The 18,136-nt window shown below is 45.3% G+C and overlaps 1 protein-coding gene across 2 annotated transcripts; it reads left to right on the forward strand.

The window, feature by feature from the left end:
* Positions 1–552: 552 nt before the first annotated feature.
* On the forward strand, positions 553–18,091 carry LOC136951592 (alpha-2-macroglobulin-like). Of its 2 annotated transcripts, XM_067246089.1 has the most exons (36): positions 553–699; positions 1,295–1,478; positions 2,714–2,870; positions 2,976–3,028; positions 3,381–3,401; positions 5,763–5,931; positions 6,081–6,165; positions 6,266–6,392; positions 6,518–6,632; positions 6,895–7,004; positions 7,192–7,356; positions 7,512–7,748; positions 7,924–7,987; positions 8,094–8,239; positions 8,352–8,501; positions 8,625–8,840; positions 9,052–9,151; positions 9,376–9,460; positions 9,660–9,885; positions 10,047–10,173; positions 10,610–10,731; positions 10,860–10,911; positions 11,009–11,092; positions 11,504–11,680; positions 11,836–11,917; positions 12,075–12,231; positions 12,369–12,443; positions 12,658–12,823; positions 12,968–13,164; positions 13,282–13,497; positions 13,753–13,871; positions 16,241–16,331; positions 16,430–16,498; positions 16,687–16,792; positions 16,909–16,950; positions 17,347–18,091. In XM_067246089.1, the coding sequence occupies exons 1-36, from the start codon at positions 611–613 to the stop codon at positions 17,367–17,369; spliced, it is 4,404 nt and encodes a 1,467-aa protein (XP_067102190.1). In that variant the 5' UTR covers positions 553–610; the 3' UTR covers positions 17,370–18,091. The 2 variants fall into 2 exon arrangements, with proteins under 2 accessions (XP_067102190.1, XP_067102189.1); XM_067246088.1 differs by lacking the exons at positions 553–699; positions 1,295–1,478; positions 2,714–2,870 and having other exon boundaries at positions 2,981–3,028; positions 9,334–9,460.
* The last annotated feature ends 45 nt before the right edge of the window (positions 18,092–18,136 follow it).

Here is an 18,136-nt window from a genome sequence, read left to right on the forward strand (position 1 = left end):
CTTTCTGACAAACAGCATCATGTTTCCAATAGCCGAGAGCTATTGAAAACATAGCTGAGGTAGGAAGATATATTGGAAACAAGTCAGAAATGAAAAATACATAACAGAACGATATTGGGAACACATTACTGTGTCTTGTGGCATTTCGCTTTATTAAAAACCTGCCTTTGATCCCATATGATCACATAGTGAGATAGCATATCCATCTGAGGTTTTGATATCCGCTGGAACATTACTGGTAGCCTACATTCCTTTTCACCACATTACTTTTTCAGTGTCTGAAAAATGCTTGACCTTCCCCGCACACAGACATGCATGCACAAACCAGTCATTCTTTGTGAGTCCAACTATTCGCAGGGCTGGAGCTTTTGGGAAATGTTTTTTTTTTTTTACAGAGAGAGCAGGAGAGAGCAGGAGAGAGAAGAGAAGAGGGAGGAGACTGCTGAAAACCAACCGTTTTGGAAGGGAGTGACGGGGGGACGCGAGGTATAAACACCACTGTTTCCGAAAGTTTTCTGACCCTCGTGAGTAACCGCGGGTGGCCAACACATTTTTAAAAGTGCGCAGGAAGAGCTTCTGCAGCGGACAGAAACGCACAGTGACCGCAGCGATGTGTCCTGCACCCAAAATGATCTGCGTCCTTCTTGTGATCGCATCTGCGCTGATACAAACTGCGACATCGCGCAACTTCAATGAATCGTAAGTATGAGGCTTCTTAGAAAATACGACTTTTTTAAAAAATAGCAAACAATTTGTTATTTTCTCTTGCTGACGAAATAATCTTAGTGTACCATACGTGCGGAGTCACAGGTGTGTTGAAGGAAATGTAACGGGGAATTTTTGTTCTGGCCTTTTTAGAGCAACAAAACCAACTTGTCACTGCGTGTAGTTCTTATCGTCATTGGATTAACTGACAATGATGAGGAATGGCCTTAAGACACAATCACTATTATTCAACAGTGCACCCTCCCCACGACTAATCAACGTCTTACCTCCCTGCCTAAGTTCTGTATAGATCATACTAATTGGTGGAATGAGGAAAAGTCTAAATATACAGATGTCCAAAATGCTGTTACTGTAAGTCGCTCTGGATAAGAGCGTCTTCTAAATGACTAAATGTAAATGTAACTCATCATTGTTCCCAACATACCAGCCCAGCCTGTCTGACGTCAACAACACTGACTAAGCTGAAATATTACTTCAATGAATGTTTATAGATGGTCCTTCTGACTGTGGTACATGACAACATCTTGACATATAATTATTTCCGTCTCTCCTCCCCTCTCCTCTGCAGTATCTACATGGTGACCATGAGCTCCCAGGTGGTGGGAGGCGGGATGGAGACTGTGTGTGCCCACGTTCATGGCCCCACAGAGCCCCTCTCCCTGAGGGTGATCCTGAAGCTGGAGCAGGCCAACGCCACCCTGCTGGAGGAGACTGGGGTCTCCCAGGACTTCTACCGCTGCGTGTCCTACCAGGTATCCCTTCATCTACCCATGATCTGACCTGAGATCGGTTATACCTGATTCTTCCCATGATCTGACCTGAGATCGGTTATACCTGCCTCTTCCCATGATCTGACCTGAGACCTGCCTCTTCCCATGATCTGACCTGAGATCAGGTATACCTTAATCTACCCATGATCTGACCTGGAAGACAGAGCAGAGTTTGAACATTTAGTTTTTGTAAAGTATGACGTATGATAATTTACCCAAAAGGCCCAACAACAGGACCCGACCCAGCAGCTGCAGCCGTTGAGTCACTCTCTCTCTCTTTCTCTTTCTCTTTCTCTCTCTCTCTCTCTCTCTCTCTCTCTCTCTCTCTCTCTCTCTCTCTCTCTCTCTCTCTCTCTCTCTCTCTCTCTCTCTCTCTCTATCTTTTCCCCTCTCCCTCCTCTGCCTCTCCCCCTCCTCTGCCTGAGTTATGTAATCAGCCACGGATTGATCTTACTTCAGCCGTTGTTTTCAGGTCACAGAGAGGTTCTACGGGTGTATCAGAGCATCAGCATTGGTGCTGGGATCTGATTGATTGTGATACTCGGTCTAAACAAAGATCTCTTTTAACTGGAGCAGACCCTGCATTCCATTGAAAATGTTAACCTCCACCCCTCCTCCCAACCTCCTTATCTCCACTCCTATCCCCCTCCTCACAACCCACTCATCTCCTCTCCTCACCCCCCTCTTTTCCAACCCTTTTATATTTCCACCCCCACCCCTCTCCACCCAGTTTCCAGTCCCAACCCCCACCCTCGGGTTCTCTGTTACTGTGACTCTTATGTAAGGGATCAGCAGGAGCTAGTGAGAACCCAGAACCCACCACAGGTATTCTTTTGGTTTGGAGGCCACTGCTGCAGAGTACTTTTCACTGCCTAAGATCAGAAAGGCATGCAGGCAGGTTGACACCAGAGCACTCTGATAGAGGACTCATTGATTTAGTCCGACCGACAAATAGATCTGTGTTGTTTCACCAACCATTGGAATGCACATTTTGATCAGTTCAAGATTCGTAAGAGCTGTAGATCTTGAGAAAGACCCTGAAATCATGTTTACTTTAGACAGCTTTGTGTTGAGGAGATATAGCAAGTCTTTGGTTCTCCAGCTTTATTGTCCTTCATCTTACTAACTCACCAATCTACCATGTTTCGGTTGTACTGGTACCATAAGTGTCACAACCCCAGAGTCTTAGATCTGAAGTGTGCATGCGTGTCTTGCAGGTCCCCCCTGTGGTCCGTGAGACTGTGGCCACCCTCCATGTCTCAGTGACCGGAGAGAAGGACTCCATGAGCAAGAAGGCCAAGATCCTCATCAGACCCTCCACCTTCATCACCCTCGTCCAGACAGACAAGCCCATCTACAAACCTGGCCAGAAGGGTAGGAGACCATCAGCTGGTGTAACCTTAAATATTCAATGTAGGACAATACATAGTGTAATTTGTAGTTCCTGTTTTTTGAGCATCTGTTTTCTGACCCTTTCAGTCCAGTTTCGAATCGTCTCGCTGGATTCCAGTTTTGTGCCGTACAATCAGATGGTGAGCTGCTTCTTGTGTCTGGTGTTTCTGGGTTGACAAGTCTGTGATTTGTTTAATATACTTATGACCTCTGGAGTTGGTGGAAGAAGGCTGACAGGATGACAGTTCTTGCAGAAGGAGCATTGCTGTTATCTAGGAAGGTCCTGATTCGGGATCACAGTTGTGGATCAAAGTTCAGATGTGCACTGTGTGGTAGAGGTGTGCTGGGTTTAGGGGGGTGCAGTGACCTCAAGTTTTGTTGATTTAGTCTGACAGAACTCGAACAGAGCGTGGGTGAAGGCAGAGTCTCTGACTCGCCCACACATACAGTATAATCTGACAATGCATAACACTGCCTCTCTCTTTTTTACAGTTTCAAACTGTGGAGCTTCAGGTAAGACTAGTTGGGTGTGCTTTGCCTTCGGCAAGGGCACAACCTTTGTTCTCTCACATATATTATTATTTTTATTTATTTTTGCCCCCCTAAATCTTCGTCAATATTTGGCCTACATAGACAACCTAGGTGTCAAAAGTTTCGTCTTGGTAGCGATTGAGTTGCTTGTATTTTTATTTACGTTCCGTCGCATGGTTTAGGCTCAAGTTAAGTTTTTGTGGCGAAAAGTGAAGCTAACGGTGGCTAATTTGCTAGCCACAGTCACTGACGTTACTAACGTCACTGCGTCACGAAAACACGCGTGACTACCTGTAGCAGAACATTCGTTTCGCATCTGTTAACTTGGGGGATAGCTAGGCTAACTATAGCTTTACTGCAAGGCAGCTGCAGAAACGCCACAAGCAAAGAGGCCAGGGTGATAACTATTTACTCATTTTACTTTGTGATCTGAAACACAATTGTGAAATGTAATGTACAATATTAGCTGATATTATTAAGGAAGTAGGCCCACATCTACTTTCGGAAACGGTAGTCTACTATTTCACTGAAGCATTAGCATCATGACATTAGCCTCTGTTGCCCGGGCAACTCATACTACAGTGGTCTATGAAATTATCATTACCTGTGGTTTCAAACCAGTGTTGCTCACTGTAACGCTGTAGCCTACGCGAGACACTACAAAAACATCTACACAGCTGTAGGAAGTCAAACGGCGACAGAACATGTTCGGCACTCCCCTTACTTAAATCAAAAGTCTATCTAACTATTAACCTTAACTTCATTGCCACAGCCTAAACTCTGTCAATCTGTTCATGAAAATAATTAATTTCAGCCTAAACTGTACAACGGAACGTTAAATCCAATTCAACCAACGCAATCGTTACCAAGACAAACACAGCAGTAGTCTACTGTACTGTAGTAGTACAATTTACCGGGGCAGCTTCTCCACACAGGGATAGCGCACTTTGCGTTGTTACTGACAATGATCGCTACCAGTGAACTTTTTATGAAAGCGATTTTCCACTAAATAAATGTCAAGCTTATTTACATTTTTGGGGGCATATTTTCAGTTAGCAGATGGTACTGTTTGAATCGCGATTCCATCTTTTACTGTCGGTAACGTCGTAGAATAATCTTCAAAGGGGGTTATTTATTAATGAATGAATGCAATATGAGTAGGCTAAATGCCTGAAAATATCACGAGAAGGGAAAAACTTAAAAGGACGTTTAAGTCATAGAGAGTAGGTCCATTTTTACACCGGTCTGCCAAATGTATTCGTTTTGATTCAACTATGAGGCTGCCTCTTTCAGGGGAAATGAGAAGACATCTATTTCATTCTACACTTCACTCGTATTTTGAGTTGTAAATGAGCAGCAAAAAAATATATGCTTTTAAATCTATAATCTTTATAAATAATAAGTATGCATTTTTATATAAAATATACAGAAATATCAGTTGTAAAAATGTCATAAAACAGACCACCCTGTGCAACCGACGCAAGCAAGCACACCCTACAATTTCCCCAGAAATTGTACCCTCTCTAGTTCATTTTGAAATACAAGCCCAAACAATGAGATGCATCTATAGATAGTCTATAAAACGATCTAGTCATGTTTATAAGAATAGATTTACCTTTAGAAGAATAGACTTCCTCTTAACCTCTTGGAAGGTGGACACCTCACATTATATTGACGAATTTGAAAAAATACATTTGTCACCTTGTGACAAATGTATGTATTCATTTAGCAGGCGCTTTCATCCAAAGTGTCAGTACAGGGGGGTATTGAACTTACATCCTCTGCAGTCAAATGCTCTAACCACTGAGCTATACCCATCCTATGACCCAACAATGTGAAAAACAACAGTGATATAGACACATTGTATATGTGCAGAAAGCTTATTCTCTTTCCCTTAGAAAATGCATTGGTTATATTGTGAGGGGCACAAGTGCACTAAGAAGCATATGCAACACAGTCATATTTGTGGACGTAGGCTATACAGTTTCTCGTGCAGACGTTTCTCGTACGGAAGTCCAAATAATAAGTACTCACCATTAGAAACCTTGTTTGCCATATTAACCCATGGTTCCAGTAATAACATGTAGCATGACCATACTTTTTGTCAGATATTTAGTTCACTACTTTTATTGACCATTGTCACAAACTTCATAATTCTTTCTTTCAAACAGTATCAACCATTAGTAATGATGTACATTTAATTTGAGCATGAAATATGAATTGTAAATTTACATTTTGGCCCCCATCCAAGAGGTTTAGATTCACCTTAAGTGTGCAGTTGAGGTTTACACATTCTCTCTCTTGACACCAAACGGACTTTCAACATTTCTGATTGGTGCAAAGGACCCCAACTCCAACCGCATCGCTCAGTGGTTGAACCAATCAACAGTGAGCGGCATCCTGGACTTGTCCCACCCCACAACACCAGAGGCCACCCAGGGTGCCTACACCATCACCGCCTGGACTGACAAGGGCAAACAGACCAACCATTTCTTCGACATCAAGGAATATGGTCAGCCTTCTAGCTGTGTCTGTAATGGTGTTTTAATGTGTATATCCCTGTTTGTGTCTGTGTTATTGCCTGTATCATTCTCTATCAGAGTCTGTAACAATGTATGTGTCTGGATATAGTTCTGTGCTTATTCCCTGCCCTCCTCTCAGTCCTTCCTAAGTACGAGGTGAAGGTCCAGCTACCCAGCGTCATCACCATCCTGGACACAGAGGCCACTCTCAGGGTCTGTGGAAAGTAAGTTCTCATGGAGATGGTGATGCCATCATAAGTCAACCAGGACACAGTCAATGGCCATCAAGCCAGGCAGTTTGACAGGTGTGTTGCTTCTCTTCAGGTACACGTATGGAAAGCCTGTCCTGGGCTCTGTGAAGGCTGAGGTCTGCAGGAAGAAGGGATACAGATACTACTGGCTATTGGACAGGGAAATCACCTCTGACATATGCATAAAGTATGAGATGACTGTGAGTAAGTTAGACCTGACCGCAGCCCTGGGCCACCCTGTGGGGTCTGTGAGGAACTGTTCCCTGCCTGGGTCTCTCTAGTAATATTAGCACACTCTTCCTCTTTTGTTTGGTTGATTGTGAAGACGGACAAAAGCGGCTGTGCAACACAAGTGGTGGATGTGACGCAGTTCAACCTGAACATGTCAGGCTTCCGGGACAGCTTCCAGGTGCAGGCAGAGATGGAGGAGTATGGGACAGGTAAGTTAGGAGGAGAAAAAGGAGGAGATGGAGGAGTACTGGACAAGTACGAGCTAAGAGAGCTAATGAGAGCATGGGGGAGGGAGGTGGTTGGAGAGGGCAGGGTGAAGTATGCGACAGGTACGAGAGGGGAAGGGGTGAAGGAGGAGGTGGAGAGAGAAGGAGCAGTAGAGGAGGGGAAGGAGGGATCAGAAAGAGGAGCAGGATAAAAGCATTGTTTTCCTTGTGACCCTTGACCCCCCGTTCCATGTTCTTCCTCCAGAGGTGGTCCTGAAGGGCAGCAGCAGCGCAACATTTTCCAGCGTGATCAGAAAGGTCACGTTTGAGGACGCCCCTTCAGCCTACAAGCCAGGCATCCCCTACCAGGGCAAGGTGACCAATGAGAAGCAACGACCGCAGATCTCATTGACCACATTATCCACTTTCTGTTATCAGTGACAGTGCTGATTACATCTGCGCGTGTTAAAGATAGCTTCTTTGGATCCAGAGGTCACTGATCCCACCTGCCCTGGTGTTCATCTGTAGTTCAGTCATCCCAGTATGTCCTGTGGGTTTCCAGATCAAGGTGGTGGGCCCAGACTCCTCTCCTGCAGCCAACGAGCTGGTCTACCTGTTCCTGCAGACTGGTGCCCCTGTGAATAACTGGACCCTGACCACAGACAGCAAGGGCATGGTCCCCTTCTCTCTGGACACCTCCCTTTGGAGTGAACATGTATCCCTACAGGTCTGCTCTCTCTCTCCCTACTGTATCGCCTTTTTACTTTATTTCTCTTTCTTTAACCCACCACCTTTCTTCCTCTCTCTTTTTCTATTTCTATCATGGAGTTCAAAGTCCCCTCAACCCAGCTGTCTCTCCTCTCCACGTTTCTCTCCCTATAGGCTCGCACCAGGTTTAAAGAGGACAGGCATCCGTATGTTAGAGACCAACGCCTTCCAGAGTACGGCTCAGCCCACCACAGTCTCAATGCCTTCTACTCCAAGAGCAAGAGCTTTGTGAGGATCCAGCAGGCCAGCCAGACCTTGTCCTGTGAGACAGACGCCACAGTGGGCGCCACCTACATCATCAGTGGGGAGGAGCTTAAGGAGGGCCAGAAGACTCTGGACTTCTTCTACATGGTGAGATAGTACAGACATGGGCGTCAAAGTGTGTATGGGACTGACTACCCAGGGTCCCAATGTGGGGGAGGACCTTCAAAAAGTTTTGAATAAATAACAGACATAACCAAAATGCGGGGGGGTTCCCAAATTGCAATCTCTTGTGGTACTACAATCGGTTGTGTTGTGGTTGCAGGTGATGTCAAGAGGCAGCGTTGTGCATCATGGACGCATACCTGTGACTGTGTCGGAGCAGACAGGTACAGTCAATATCTGTCACTAAATAACCAGACAGTCTGACGTTGTACTGGGACCTAGAGCGAGAAGTCATTTCCATTTGCTTTTTGTGTGTTCCTCTGTCTCCAGTAAATAGAGGGGAGTTGAGTGTACCCCTTCAGAAGATGGTAGACCTTGCACCCTTCGCCCAGGTGGTTGTGTACACAGTCATGCCCAGCGGAGAGGCTGTGGCAGACAGCCAGGACTTCCCCATAAGGCTCTGCCTGAAGAACAAGGTAGGCTCCGGGTTACAGTAATAGTCAGTCCATCCATACAGTATGTCATCTTCTCCACATCCACTGTGTGCAGGTGCATACTCTGTACATAATGATGTGTGTTTGTGTGCAGGTTTCTCTGAGCTTCTCGTTGCCTCAGGAGCTCCCTGGGGAGAAGACGTCCCTGAGCCTGCAGGCTGCGCCTGGCTCTCTCTGCTCCATCAGGGCCATCGACCAGTCTGTCCTGCTGCTGAAGCCTGAAAAGGAGCTCAGTGTTGAATCTGTATGTTCTGACTGCACAGTGTAACCACACAGCGAGACCACACTCTGACCACATACAGACAACTGTTCTGACCTCACACTCTGACCACAATCTAACCACTGAATTCATGTTTCCTATGTGCAGGTGTACAAGCTTTTACCAGTCGATAAGCTGACGGGCTACCACTACTCCTTAGACGACAATGAACCATACCCCTGCCTGCCAATGCCACGATTGCCTTTCATGCCAGAACCAGAAGTAGAGCCTACTATCATACCAGCTGAAGACCCATCCAGCCGCAAGAAACGTTCCTTCTATGAACCTGTTCAAGACATGAACGACGTCTACAGCATCTTTAAAGTGAGAGGGCATATTGTAAAATGAGTGTTGAACTTCTATGGCCTATGAGAAGGATTTGTCTTTTGAGAATTTCTGCAGTTTTTTACATGATGGAGCCCATTGTGTGTTACATTGTTGCACTGGGTTTCTCTCATCAAAGTTAACCAACTCTGTCACCAGATAGACCTGTATAGTTCCTGATGTAGCTCCTCCTCTGTTTTCTTTCTTCCAGGATGTGGGAATTAAGATAATCACCAACTCCGAGGTGAAAAGACCTTATGACTGTATTGGTTATGCAGTTCAAATGTCATATAATAGCGAGGCCGATGGTGGTAAGTTATCTATGCACTACTAACAAACTTCACTGTGATTGTTTGGTTGGGCGGTTCCTTCCTCTGTTCTCAACGAATGCCATGTTGTGTGTGAAAAGAATCCATTGGAAATGATGTAAAAAATGTATTGTGGCGAACCTACAGGCAGATCATTTGAATTTAGAACATGATTAAAATGTTAGACGATGCAGATTTTATGCCAATGGCCGAAATGGTTCCAAAAGGTGGTAGAGGAAGAGCAGAAGAATCGCTGGAGACCGTGCGAACCTACTTCCCTGAGACCTGGATCTGGGATCTGGTGCCTGTTGGGTAGGCTCACTCAGATTACGTCCTAATACTGGTGATGATAAAAAAGAAGAATGTATTATGTTCAATGTAACTTTAAAACTCTCAAAAGAAGAATCACTCACACAAAGCACGTATGATTCAGCATGTTCAAGCCACTAGTCTCTATTAACCCTAGAGACCAGCTCATAGACTAACCTGGCTGGGCCTGTCTGTGCTGCAGAGACTCGGGCTCTGTGACGCTAGAGAAGACGGTTCCTGACACCATCACTAAGTGGGCTGCTGGGGCCTTCTGTACGTCCTCTGTGGGCCTGGGTCTGGCCCCTGACACTGCCCTCACTGCCTTCCAGCCTTTCTTCCTCAGCCTCACCCTGCCCTACTCCGTCATCCGTGGCGAGGTGTTCATCCTCCGTGCCACCGTCTTCAACTACCTCTCCAAGTGCATCATGGTACAGTATGACATCTGACGTGGGGTTATTTGACACAAATTTCGCCATCCACCACAATGCATTGGTAGCCAAAGGTCCCATGTCTGTGTGCATGAGCAATTTACTTTTCCTCCATTGGCAATGCCGTGTATTTATCCTTATTGTGATCTGACCCCTCCCAGGTGAAAGTGACTCTGCCGGAATCTGACCAGTTTAGCGCCAAGACCTGTGATGGCTGCCAGTACCAGGTGTGTCTGTGTGCCGACGAGAGCAGAACATTCCGTTGGATCATCACCCCCACTGCCCTTGGTGAGCCACTCCTAGGAACCCGCTAAACACCCAGGATAGGAGTGGTGTACAACTGTCATAGTAGGAAGGGGTGGGGGAGGGTTAAAAGGAGGGAGGTGAGTGGGGTACAACTGTATGCAAGAAGGGGTGATAGAGAGTAGGCAGAGGGAGGTAAGAGAGAAGGGGTGCTGTCAATCCATAGTACATAAGAGTGACACCCCCTGTGAAGGTGAGGTACTTGAGGCTCGAGTTGCATACTGATGTCTCTTCCTGTGTACCAAGAGATTTGGTGTCTCCGTAACTAGACATACATGTTAATGTGTGTGTGTGTGTGTGTGTGTGTGTGTGTGTGTGTGTGTGTGTGTGTGTGTGTGTGTGTGTGTGTGTGTGTGTGTGTGTGTGTGTGTGTGTGTGTGTGTGTGTGTGTGTGTGTGTGTGTGTGTGTGTGTGTGTGTAGGGGAGGTGAGTGTGAAGGTGAGTGCAGAGGCTTTAAAGACGGAGGATCTTTGTGGCAATGAGGTTGCCACGCTGCCTGAGAAGGGCCGCATTGACACGGTGATCCGACCCCTGTTGGTGGAGGTGAGTACTACAAACTCAAGGTAGTGCGTTCAAGTTTGTTTTGTCCTTTACTTTCTCAGTCTTATATTAATGTCACTGAGTTAGTTTACTGTATCTTTACTCCTTTTCTCATCCTTAATTTTTTCCAGGCCGAGGGAACCCAGCAGACATTGAGCCACAACGCTCTGCTCTGCCCTGCAGGTAGGTGTTGTGAAACTGGTGGTGTCACCGCAGCATCTGACATTTTGCAGATGTTTTTCAAAAGGTTGTTGTTGATGTGTGTGTCTGCTGTTTCCAGAGGGTCCAGTAGAGAGGGACATCTCTCTGAAGCTGCCAGAAGTGTTTGTGGAAGGATCACCCAAGGCCTCCATCTCTGTCCTAGGTAAAACATAATGTTCTTGTCATATACCTAATCTCTAACCCATATGAACCATCTGGTGTTTTACATATTCCTGCAGTTCCTGCCTCTGGAATATCTGCATGTTTGTCATATAGGGGGGTCAGATGGCTGAGCGGTTAGGGAATCGGCTATTAATCAGAAGGTTGTCGGTTCTAATCCGGCTGTGCAAAAATTACGTTGTGTCCTTGGGCAAGGCATTTCACCCTACTTGCCTTGGGGGGAATGTCCCTGTACTTACTGTAAGTCGCTCTGGATAAGAGTGTCTGCTAAATGACACCCTGTAAATATAGACAGGGTTACAGCATCATGTTAACTTGAGCTGTTCAGTCATCAGTTGATTCCTCTCTACAACGTTACTCACTGTCCGGTCTCTGACCGGTTCTCCCCTCCCAGGTGACCTGATGGGTCGAGCCATGAAGAACCTGGACAGTCTTCTGGCCATGCCCTATGGATGTGGCGAGCAGAACATGGTTCTGTTTGCACCAAACATCTACATCCTGATGTACCTGCAGAGCACCAGGCAACTGACCCCTGAGGTCCAAGACAAGGCCACACACTTCCTGGAGAGTGGTGAGTCACACTCTGAGAAGTTTGGGTGGTTTGGTGGAGAAATACAGTAGATGGATTGATGGGCCAAGAGGACGGATGGTTGGATGAAGGAGCTGGAAGGATGGTTTTATAGATGGATGGCTTGCAAACTGCAGTAAACCACCATGTTCTTGCAGGCTACCAAAGGGAGCTCAACTACAAGCATGATGATGGCTCATACAGCGCTTTCGGCAAGAGTGATGAGTCTGGCAACACCTGGTGAGTCTGAACTCCCTCTCACACCCAACACACAAAACAAATCTTTGGATACTGGAGTCGTTTGTAGATTGGATTGTACGAGTCAATGGTGACTACATCCCAGACAAAGTTAATGAAGTGCACAGTTCAAGTTAAGGTGTTTTCTGTGTGACCTCAGGCTGACATCCTTTGTGATGAAGTCTTTCGGAGGAGCACGGCCCTTCATCTTTGTTGACCCCGCCCACATCACCAAGGCAAAGTCCTGGTTGGCTGGTCTTCAGCAGCCTGATGGCTGCATTGCTTCTGTGGGGAAACTCTTCCACAATGGCATGAAGGTGAAGGGGAGGGTGCAGGCAAATTCAATCTTTCAAGCGAGACTGTTATTGCCTGACCGTTCCCTGTTCTCTTGTGATTGGCTGATAGTGTTGCTTATTCTTCTGAGAGTGGCTAACTGTGTTTTTCCTGTTTTCAGGGAGGTGTGAGTGATGACGTGTCCCTGACTGCCTACATCACTGCTGCTCTGCTGGAGCTGGGACTCAACACCACTGTGAGTGTAAACCCAGTTAACCCCCATTTACAGATCACCACTCTCCTCAACTTTACAATGATCCAAAACCCTTGCAGTTCTGGTCATTATGCTAATAGAGATACAGCACACTGTTCCATTTAGCATAGCGTGCTAGAAAACAGTCCTGTGCTGTAAAGGTATGTGTTAGACAGGCAGAGTGGAGCTGAGTGCTTCTATGCTGCTGTGTCACCAGGACCCCATGGTGGACCGGTGTCTGGCCTGCCTAAAGACGGCAGTGGCTGCCCCACTGGAGAACCTGTACACCACAGCCCTGCTCTCCTACACCTTCTCACTGGCCGGGGACCAGGACACGCGCAGCAAACTCATCATACACCTGCACCTGAAGGCCAAAACCACAGGTACCTGGCCGGCTGGCTCTTGAGATGGTTGGTTTGATGGCTGTCTTGTTGTCTTGCATGCTAGGTGGTTGCTTGGCTAGCGTTGATACATATCGTTGGGTCAGGTGGTGAATTTTTAGCCTTGAACCTTAGTTCCCTTCGCAGACGGCACTCGCCACTGGGAGAGAGCTGAGGCTTCTGGGAAGGGCCTGGACTCCATTGAGGTGGAGATGACATCATACGTGCTGCTGGCGCTGCTCTCTGGACCGTCCATGGAGGGCTTCGGCCTGGACTACTCATCCAGCATTGTCCGCTGGTTGGCCCAGCAACAGAACCCTTATGGAGGGTTCTCTTCCACACAGGTAGACACACCCACACACACACTTTAACTGTACACCTACTGTACCTCTATTCATCCAAACCTTTAAACCTATCTTGGTATTACGGTTATCAATACCAACCTGCCTGCCTTTCACCAGGATACAGTTGTGGCGCTACAGGCCCTGGCCAGGTACGGTGCTGCCACCTACAGTCCGGAGGGAGCCAGTACAGTGGTGGTGACCTCAACTGGGGGCTCGAGGCAAGAGTTCAAGGTGGACCAGCACAACCGCCTGCTATACCAGGAGTCTCCACTAGGGGAGGTGCCCGGAGACTACAAGATCAGGGCTGAAGGGAAGAGCTGTGTCTTCCTCCAGGTGAGACATATGCCTTGTGATGCCTCTTATCTGCGTTATCTTGATAGTTTTACAAATACTGTGGGGCTGATATTTGATGTCAACATACAGCATAACTTCATAACTATATTTTATAATTCATGACTACACTTTCATGTATGCAACGTGTGAGTAATGTTAATGTAAGGTGATTTGAATCCTGCAATCTGACACTGATATTACATGAAATGACTGTGTAGCTACTGACTGAACTGTAACCCACTGTTCCTATTTCAGATGGCTCTGCGTTACAACATCCCTCCTCCTCCGGACTTCTCAGCCTTCAACGTGATGACTGAGGTGTTTGGGTTGTGCAACATCACCAAACCTTCTCTCATTGTGACTGTGAATGTCAGGTACTGGGTCCCCAGCCATGGACAACTAAATCTAACATAGCCCATAAAGCTGTACAAACTTGAAAGGGGTCATTTACTGATTTTATAGGGTATTTCACACTGTTCCTTAAGGTCACCGAATAGGGTAACATTGGTTTTGCTGAAAATGGCCCGGGTGCTGTTCTATGCGCCCTGATGCACCCTCTGAAATAGCCCTGGAATAAAACGAGAGGTTTTCTCCCTTTCATGGTATGCTCATGAATATATAGATGACCTGTGCACTGATTCGTTGGTTTACAACAAGCGAAGCTGCGGAGCAAAGACGCTACATAGCCAAACATGCATCGTGAATTGTAGATTTACATGACAACACTGGTTATTTAATCGAACGAAACACAGTCAGGAAAATAACATTTATTTTAATTGAGGGCGGCGTTTAATATAAGAAATACGGTATTCTAGGCTAGCTGCGCTAGCATGCTAACGTGTCTTTAGACAAGCTTGGTAGTTCGCTACATTTGCGATCGCACCAATTAAGGAATGATTCCCCGCGAATTCAGCGCGACGTTGCAATTTTAACCAATCGCGGCAATTTTCCCGCAACTTTGACCAATCATCGTCGTTTCCCACAACTCTCTCCAGTAGGGGTTAAATCCATTGTTGCGCCTGAACGCGTTCATTGAACGAAAGTTCATGAACACGTTGATAATTTTGGCGAACGTGAACAGAACGTACTGTATTACTGCCTGATGAACGATACTGTGAACGTCAGCTGTTTGATTGACTGAAATGATTATGAAATGTTATGTTCTACTAGCCATTTGCCTACTTTTGCAAGTCACAGTATTTCCAAGCCCTGATAGTGTAACTGAGAAGACGCAGTAATTCCTCTTTCAAGTAATAAGCCCCCGTTCAAGTGTTGAGCATTAAATTAGCTGCACGGTCTGTAGAGATATTGGGACTAAGCTGTAATACAGTACATAACAGAAAGTGTTTCATTCTGCTGAAATTGTGTAAATGTTTAATGTAACAAATAACATTTTTTATAACACCTCAATTGTTATCATTTGTATAATATTACAGCTCATCTTCGTTGGTCAAAGGCAAAATCTTTACCCGGACGTGACTTTTGTGCATGGAAAAGTGAAACGTAAATGTAGGTCTATTTGTCCAAAGGACAAGTTTCTCAAAAATGTAATGTCAGGCCCTGAATGATCATTGTCACTAGACATAAAGAAAACGTTGACTTTCACTCGGTGCTATTCACTGACAGTAAAAAAAAAATTATATGTGCACTGCTGTTCGTAGACTAGCTCCAAAGATCATTGCTGCGTTGCTAAATGATAGCAACTCACCAGGACACTTCACCAACTCTCCTCGGACCATCCATTTAATTGGCTTTGACGGCCATCAGGTCTCGGCAATTCCTCATTTGCCCTCTCATGTCTACTTGGTTCGAAATTATACGGCTGCGGACCATCATACACATTAGTAGTTTTTGCCACCTCTTCTTCATCCCAGTCAGTCGCCATAGTTCTAGTACTAGGCTGAGGCTTCTCTCCTCCACGACTCCCCAATGTGACGTCATCGCCGATTTGCGCTAATATGCTAATGCCAACCCCAAAAACGACAAAAACTTGTCTTTAACACCATTTGGAGACACCATTTGGAGATATTTTAAATGATATACATATCATGAGTGCTTTATGTACCCATTAATCAAAAGTGGTGTTTAACCTGCCATATGGCCTTTAATAGGCAGTGGACAGGCTCTCCGTAGACGGGCTCTGGTTTAGTATAGTAAGACATGAATGAGATTTGTTCACAAGTGATAATTACAGGTTTTGTTGTTTTTACTTTTTATTTTTTCTCGGCCACGAGAAAATGAACGAATCACTCTCCTGTCAATCAATACTTACAGCTTGCGTTTGTGATGAGCATACGGTTGGAACAGCACCTCTTTTCAGCAACAGCGGCTTAGCAAATCCTTCGATTGTGTTTAAATCATTTTAAACTTCCAAACTTTCTTTGTAATTCCCGTGGAAGTACACAAAGCAGCGCGCAGCTAAACTGGTGTCTGAGATAAAAATTTGGGGGCATGACAAAGGTACAGACCAGAGCAAAATAGGGTGGAGGCACCGAGTCGACGTGAACTCTGTGAATTATTTTTTAACCGAACGTTTTACAGCTACATTTTTTAATTGTGAGATTTTTATAGGAAAGAGGTGTCAATGGGACTTGAGGTTCACTGTATGTCCATTTTACCCACCGACCTGTTGTTATCCAACTATGACACGGTAAACTCGGTTTTGCAGTTAATGACTCCTTTGAAGAACTACCCAAGAAGAAAGAAGTTGATGAAGTTTGTTTAAAACGTTTGTGTGTTTTAGGTACAACGGTCGCCGGAAGGAGACCAACATGGTCATTATCAACGTCAAGCTTCTCTCTGGCTTCATCCTAGACAAGAGCTCCCTCAGACCTGTGAGTTCAGTTAACTATTACCAAGAGCATGCAGAAATACTGCTTCTGTTAAATTCTGTTCTATATTTTTACAAACTTGTTCTCTTCTGTTCTGTCAGCTGCAAAAGTCCAGCACAGTGAAGCGTGTCGATGAGGAGGACGGACATGTTATCATCTATGTCGACGGGGTAGGTTTCAAGAGTTTCACAAATCTTTCATAGCACTTCGATTGGACTAATATGCATGGTTGTTAATGTTTTAGAATATTTCAGAACAGTCAAAGTGTCAAAAAGGACTTGTTTACTGCCATAACTGCAAATCCACCCAATACTGAAAATCAAATCAACAGTCTCTAATGTTTAACTGTGTTTTCAAGCTTAAGCAACAGGAAACCCAGTCTTACATCCTGGTCATCCAGGAGGACCTTCCAGTTAGGAACCTCAAACCTGCTGTGGTCAAGGTCTACGACTACTACCAGACAAGTATGAACTCATATAGAAAAGGAAAAGGAGAGATGGAAACCGAACAGGGTTTCAGGCATGCTCGTTATTATGGTTTTGAGTGTATAAATGAAGTCTAAATTTGAGTGTCTCCTCAGGTGACGTGGCGGTTAGCGACTACAGCTCTCCGTGCGCTGAGGGTAAGTTCCTAACATCGCTCCTTCAACATGCTGCTTCAAATCACATCTGGGAAGTCGTCTTTGGAAACTGTTTGGAAATAGGCATGCACTTTCACCATTTTTGATGGTGGAACTGTCTATCACCGACTAACTTCATCCCCAGCCATAGCTGCCAGTAGGTCCTCATAGGACACTGTCACTGGTCCGAACCAATGTGATTAGGGCACAAAATGATAACTTGGACCATGGCAAGATGGAATCTTGTGTGGTCGTGATCTCTAGGATTAAGGAATGAATGAGGTGCAATTTTTTGGGGCCTGAATGTGACCACCCCTTAAGGCTATTAGTAGCCAACCACATATTGAGAATGTTCTTGGTGAAACCCTGTTGTTGTTGTTTGTAATTGTATTTACACAGGTGATGACATCAATGAGCTCTAGAATACCTGGAGAATATTCTTCTTGCTGATTGGAGCAGAGATCAACCATTTGCTTCCTTTGTAGAATCATTGATTTCTGCCAAGGCCTACATGTATGTGATTATTCATGCTTTTGCGTAGTTCCTGAAAACATCCCAACAAATAGTGGAAATGCAAAGGCCCACTGTAAAAGTGTCAGTGAATCGGCTAAAGAGTTTTTAGTTTTTAACTGTAGCTACAATTTTACCTTGTTTTAGATTTGATTTATAGTTGTTGTTTTTTACCAGAAATGACCCCATCCACCTAATCAGAACAATGTTCATTTCACAGTTCATAGTCAATTTACACCAATACCATGTTAGTGTTGCTGAAGTTCTCCCTGGGGCCAACTAGTGACACTGTACTGGGAATACATGCTTTATTACTGTGTTGAAGCAAGACAAGGAAACATCTATTCTGGAGCATCCGTTTACTAGATCTTATTGTACAAACTCCATAGATTAGAGTACCATGTGAAATTAAGATGATGCCAATAACGTCAACATGACCTGGTCTGGGTTGCTTGACTAAGTGGCAGAGCGACAGGAGCCTGTCACAACATGTTATACTCAGTGTGCCAATCTACTGTGTGCGTGTATTCTTTGAGTGTGTTCAGATGTATGAACACAGGGCATTGATTCAACACCCACTGATGTGTACTGTGACCAATAAAATTCTTCAAAGACAAAAAGTTCATTTTCAAAACTGCTGTTGTCTTCAATGATTCATAAATAAAATGTCATTAATTGA

The sequence above is a fragment of the Osmerus mordax genome, chromosome 11, assembly GCF_038355195.1.
Source record: "Osmerus mordax isolate fOsmMor3 chromosome 11, fOsmMor3.pri, whole genome shotgun sequence".
NCBI lineage: Eukaryota > Metazoa > Chordata > Actinopteri > Osmeriformes > Osmeridae > Osmerus > Osmerus mordax.

Coding starts and splice junctions, on each gene's coding strand:
- LOC136951592 (XM_067246089.1), top strand. CDS start 611: ATGTGTCCTGCACCCAAAATGATCTGCGTCCTTCTTGTGATCGCATCT. Junction 8,841..9,051: donor ACGTCTACAGCATCTTTAAA/GTGAGAGGGCAT, acceptor TCTTTCTTCCAG/GATGTGGGAATTAAGATAAT. Junction 16,951..17,346: donor CAGCTCTCCGTGCGCTGAGG/GTAAGTTCCTAA, acceptor GTATTTACACAG/GTGATGACATCAATGAGCTC.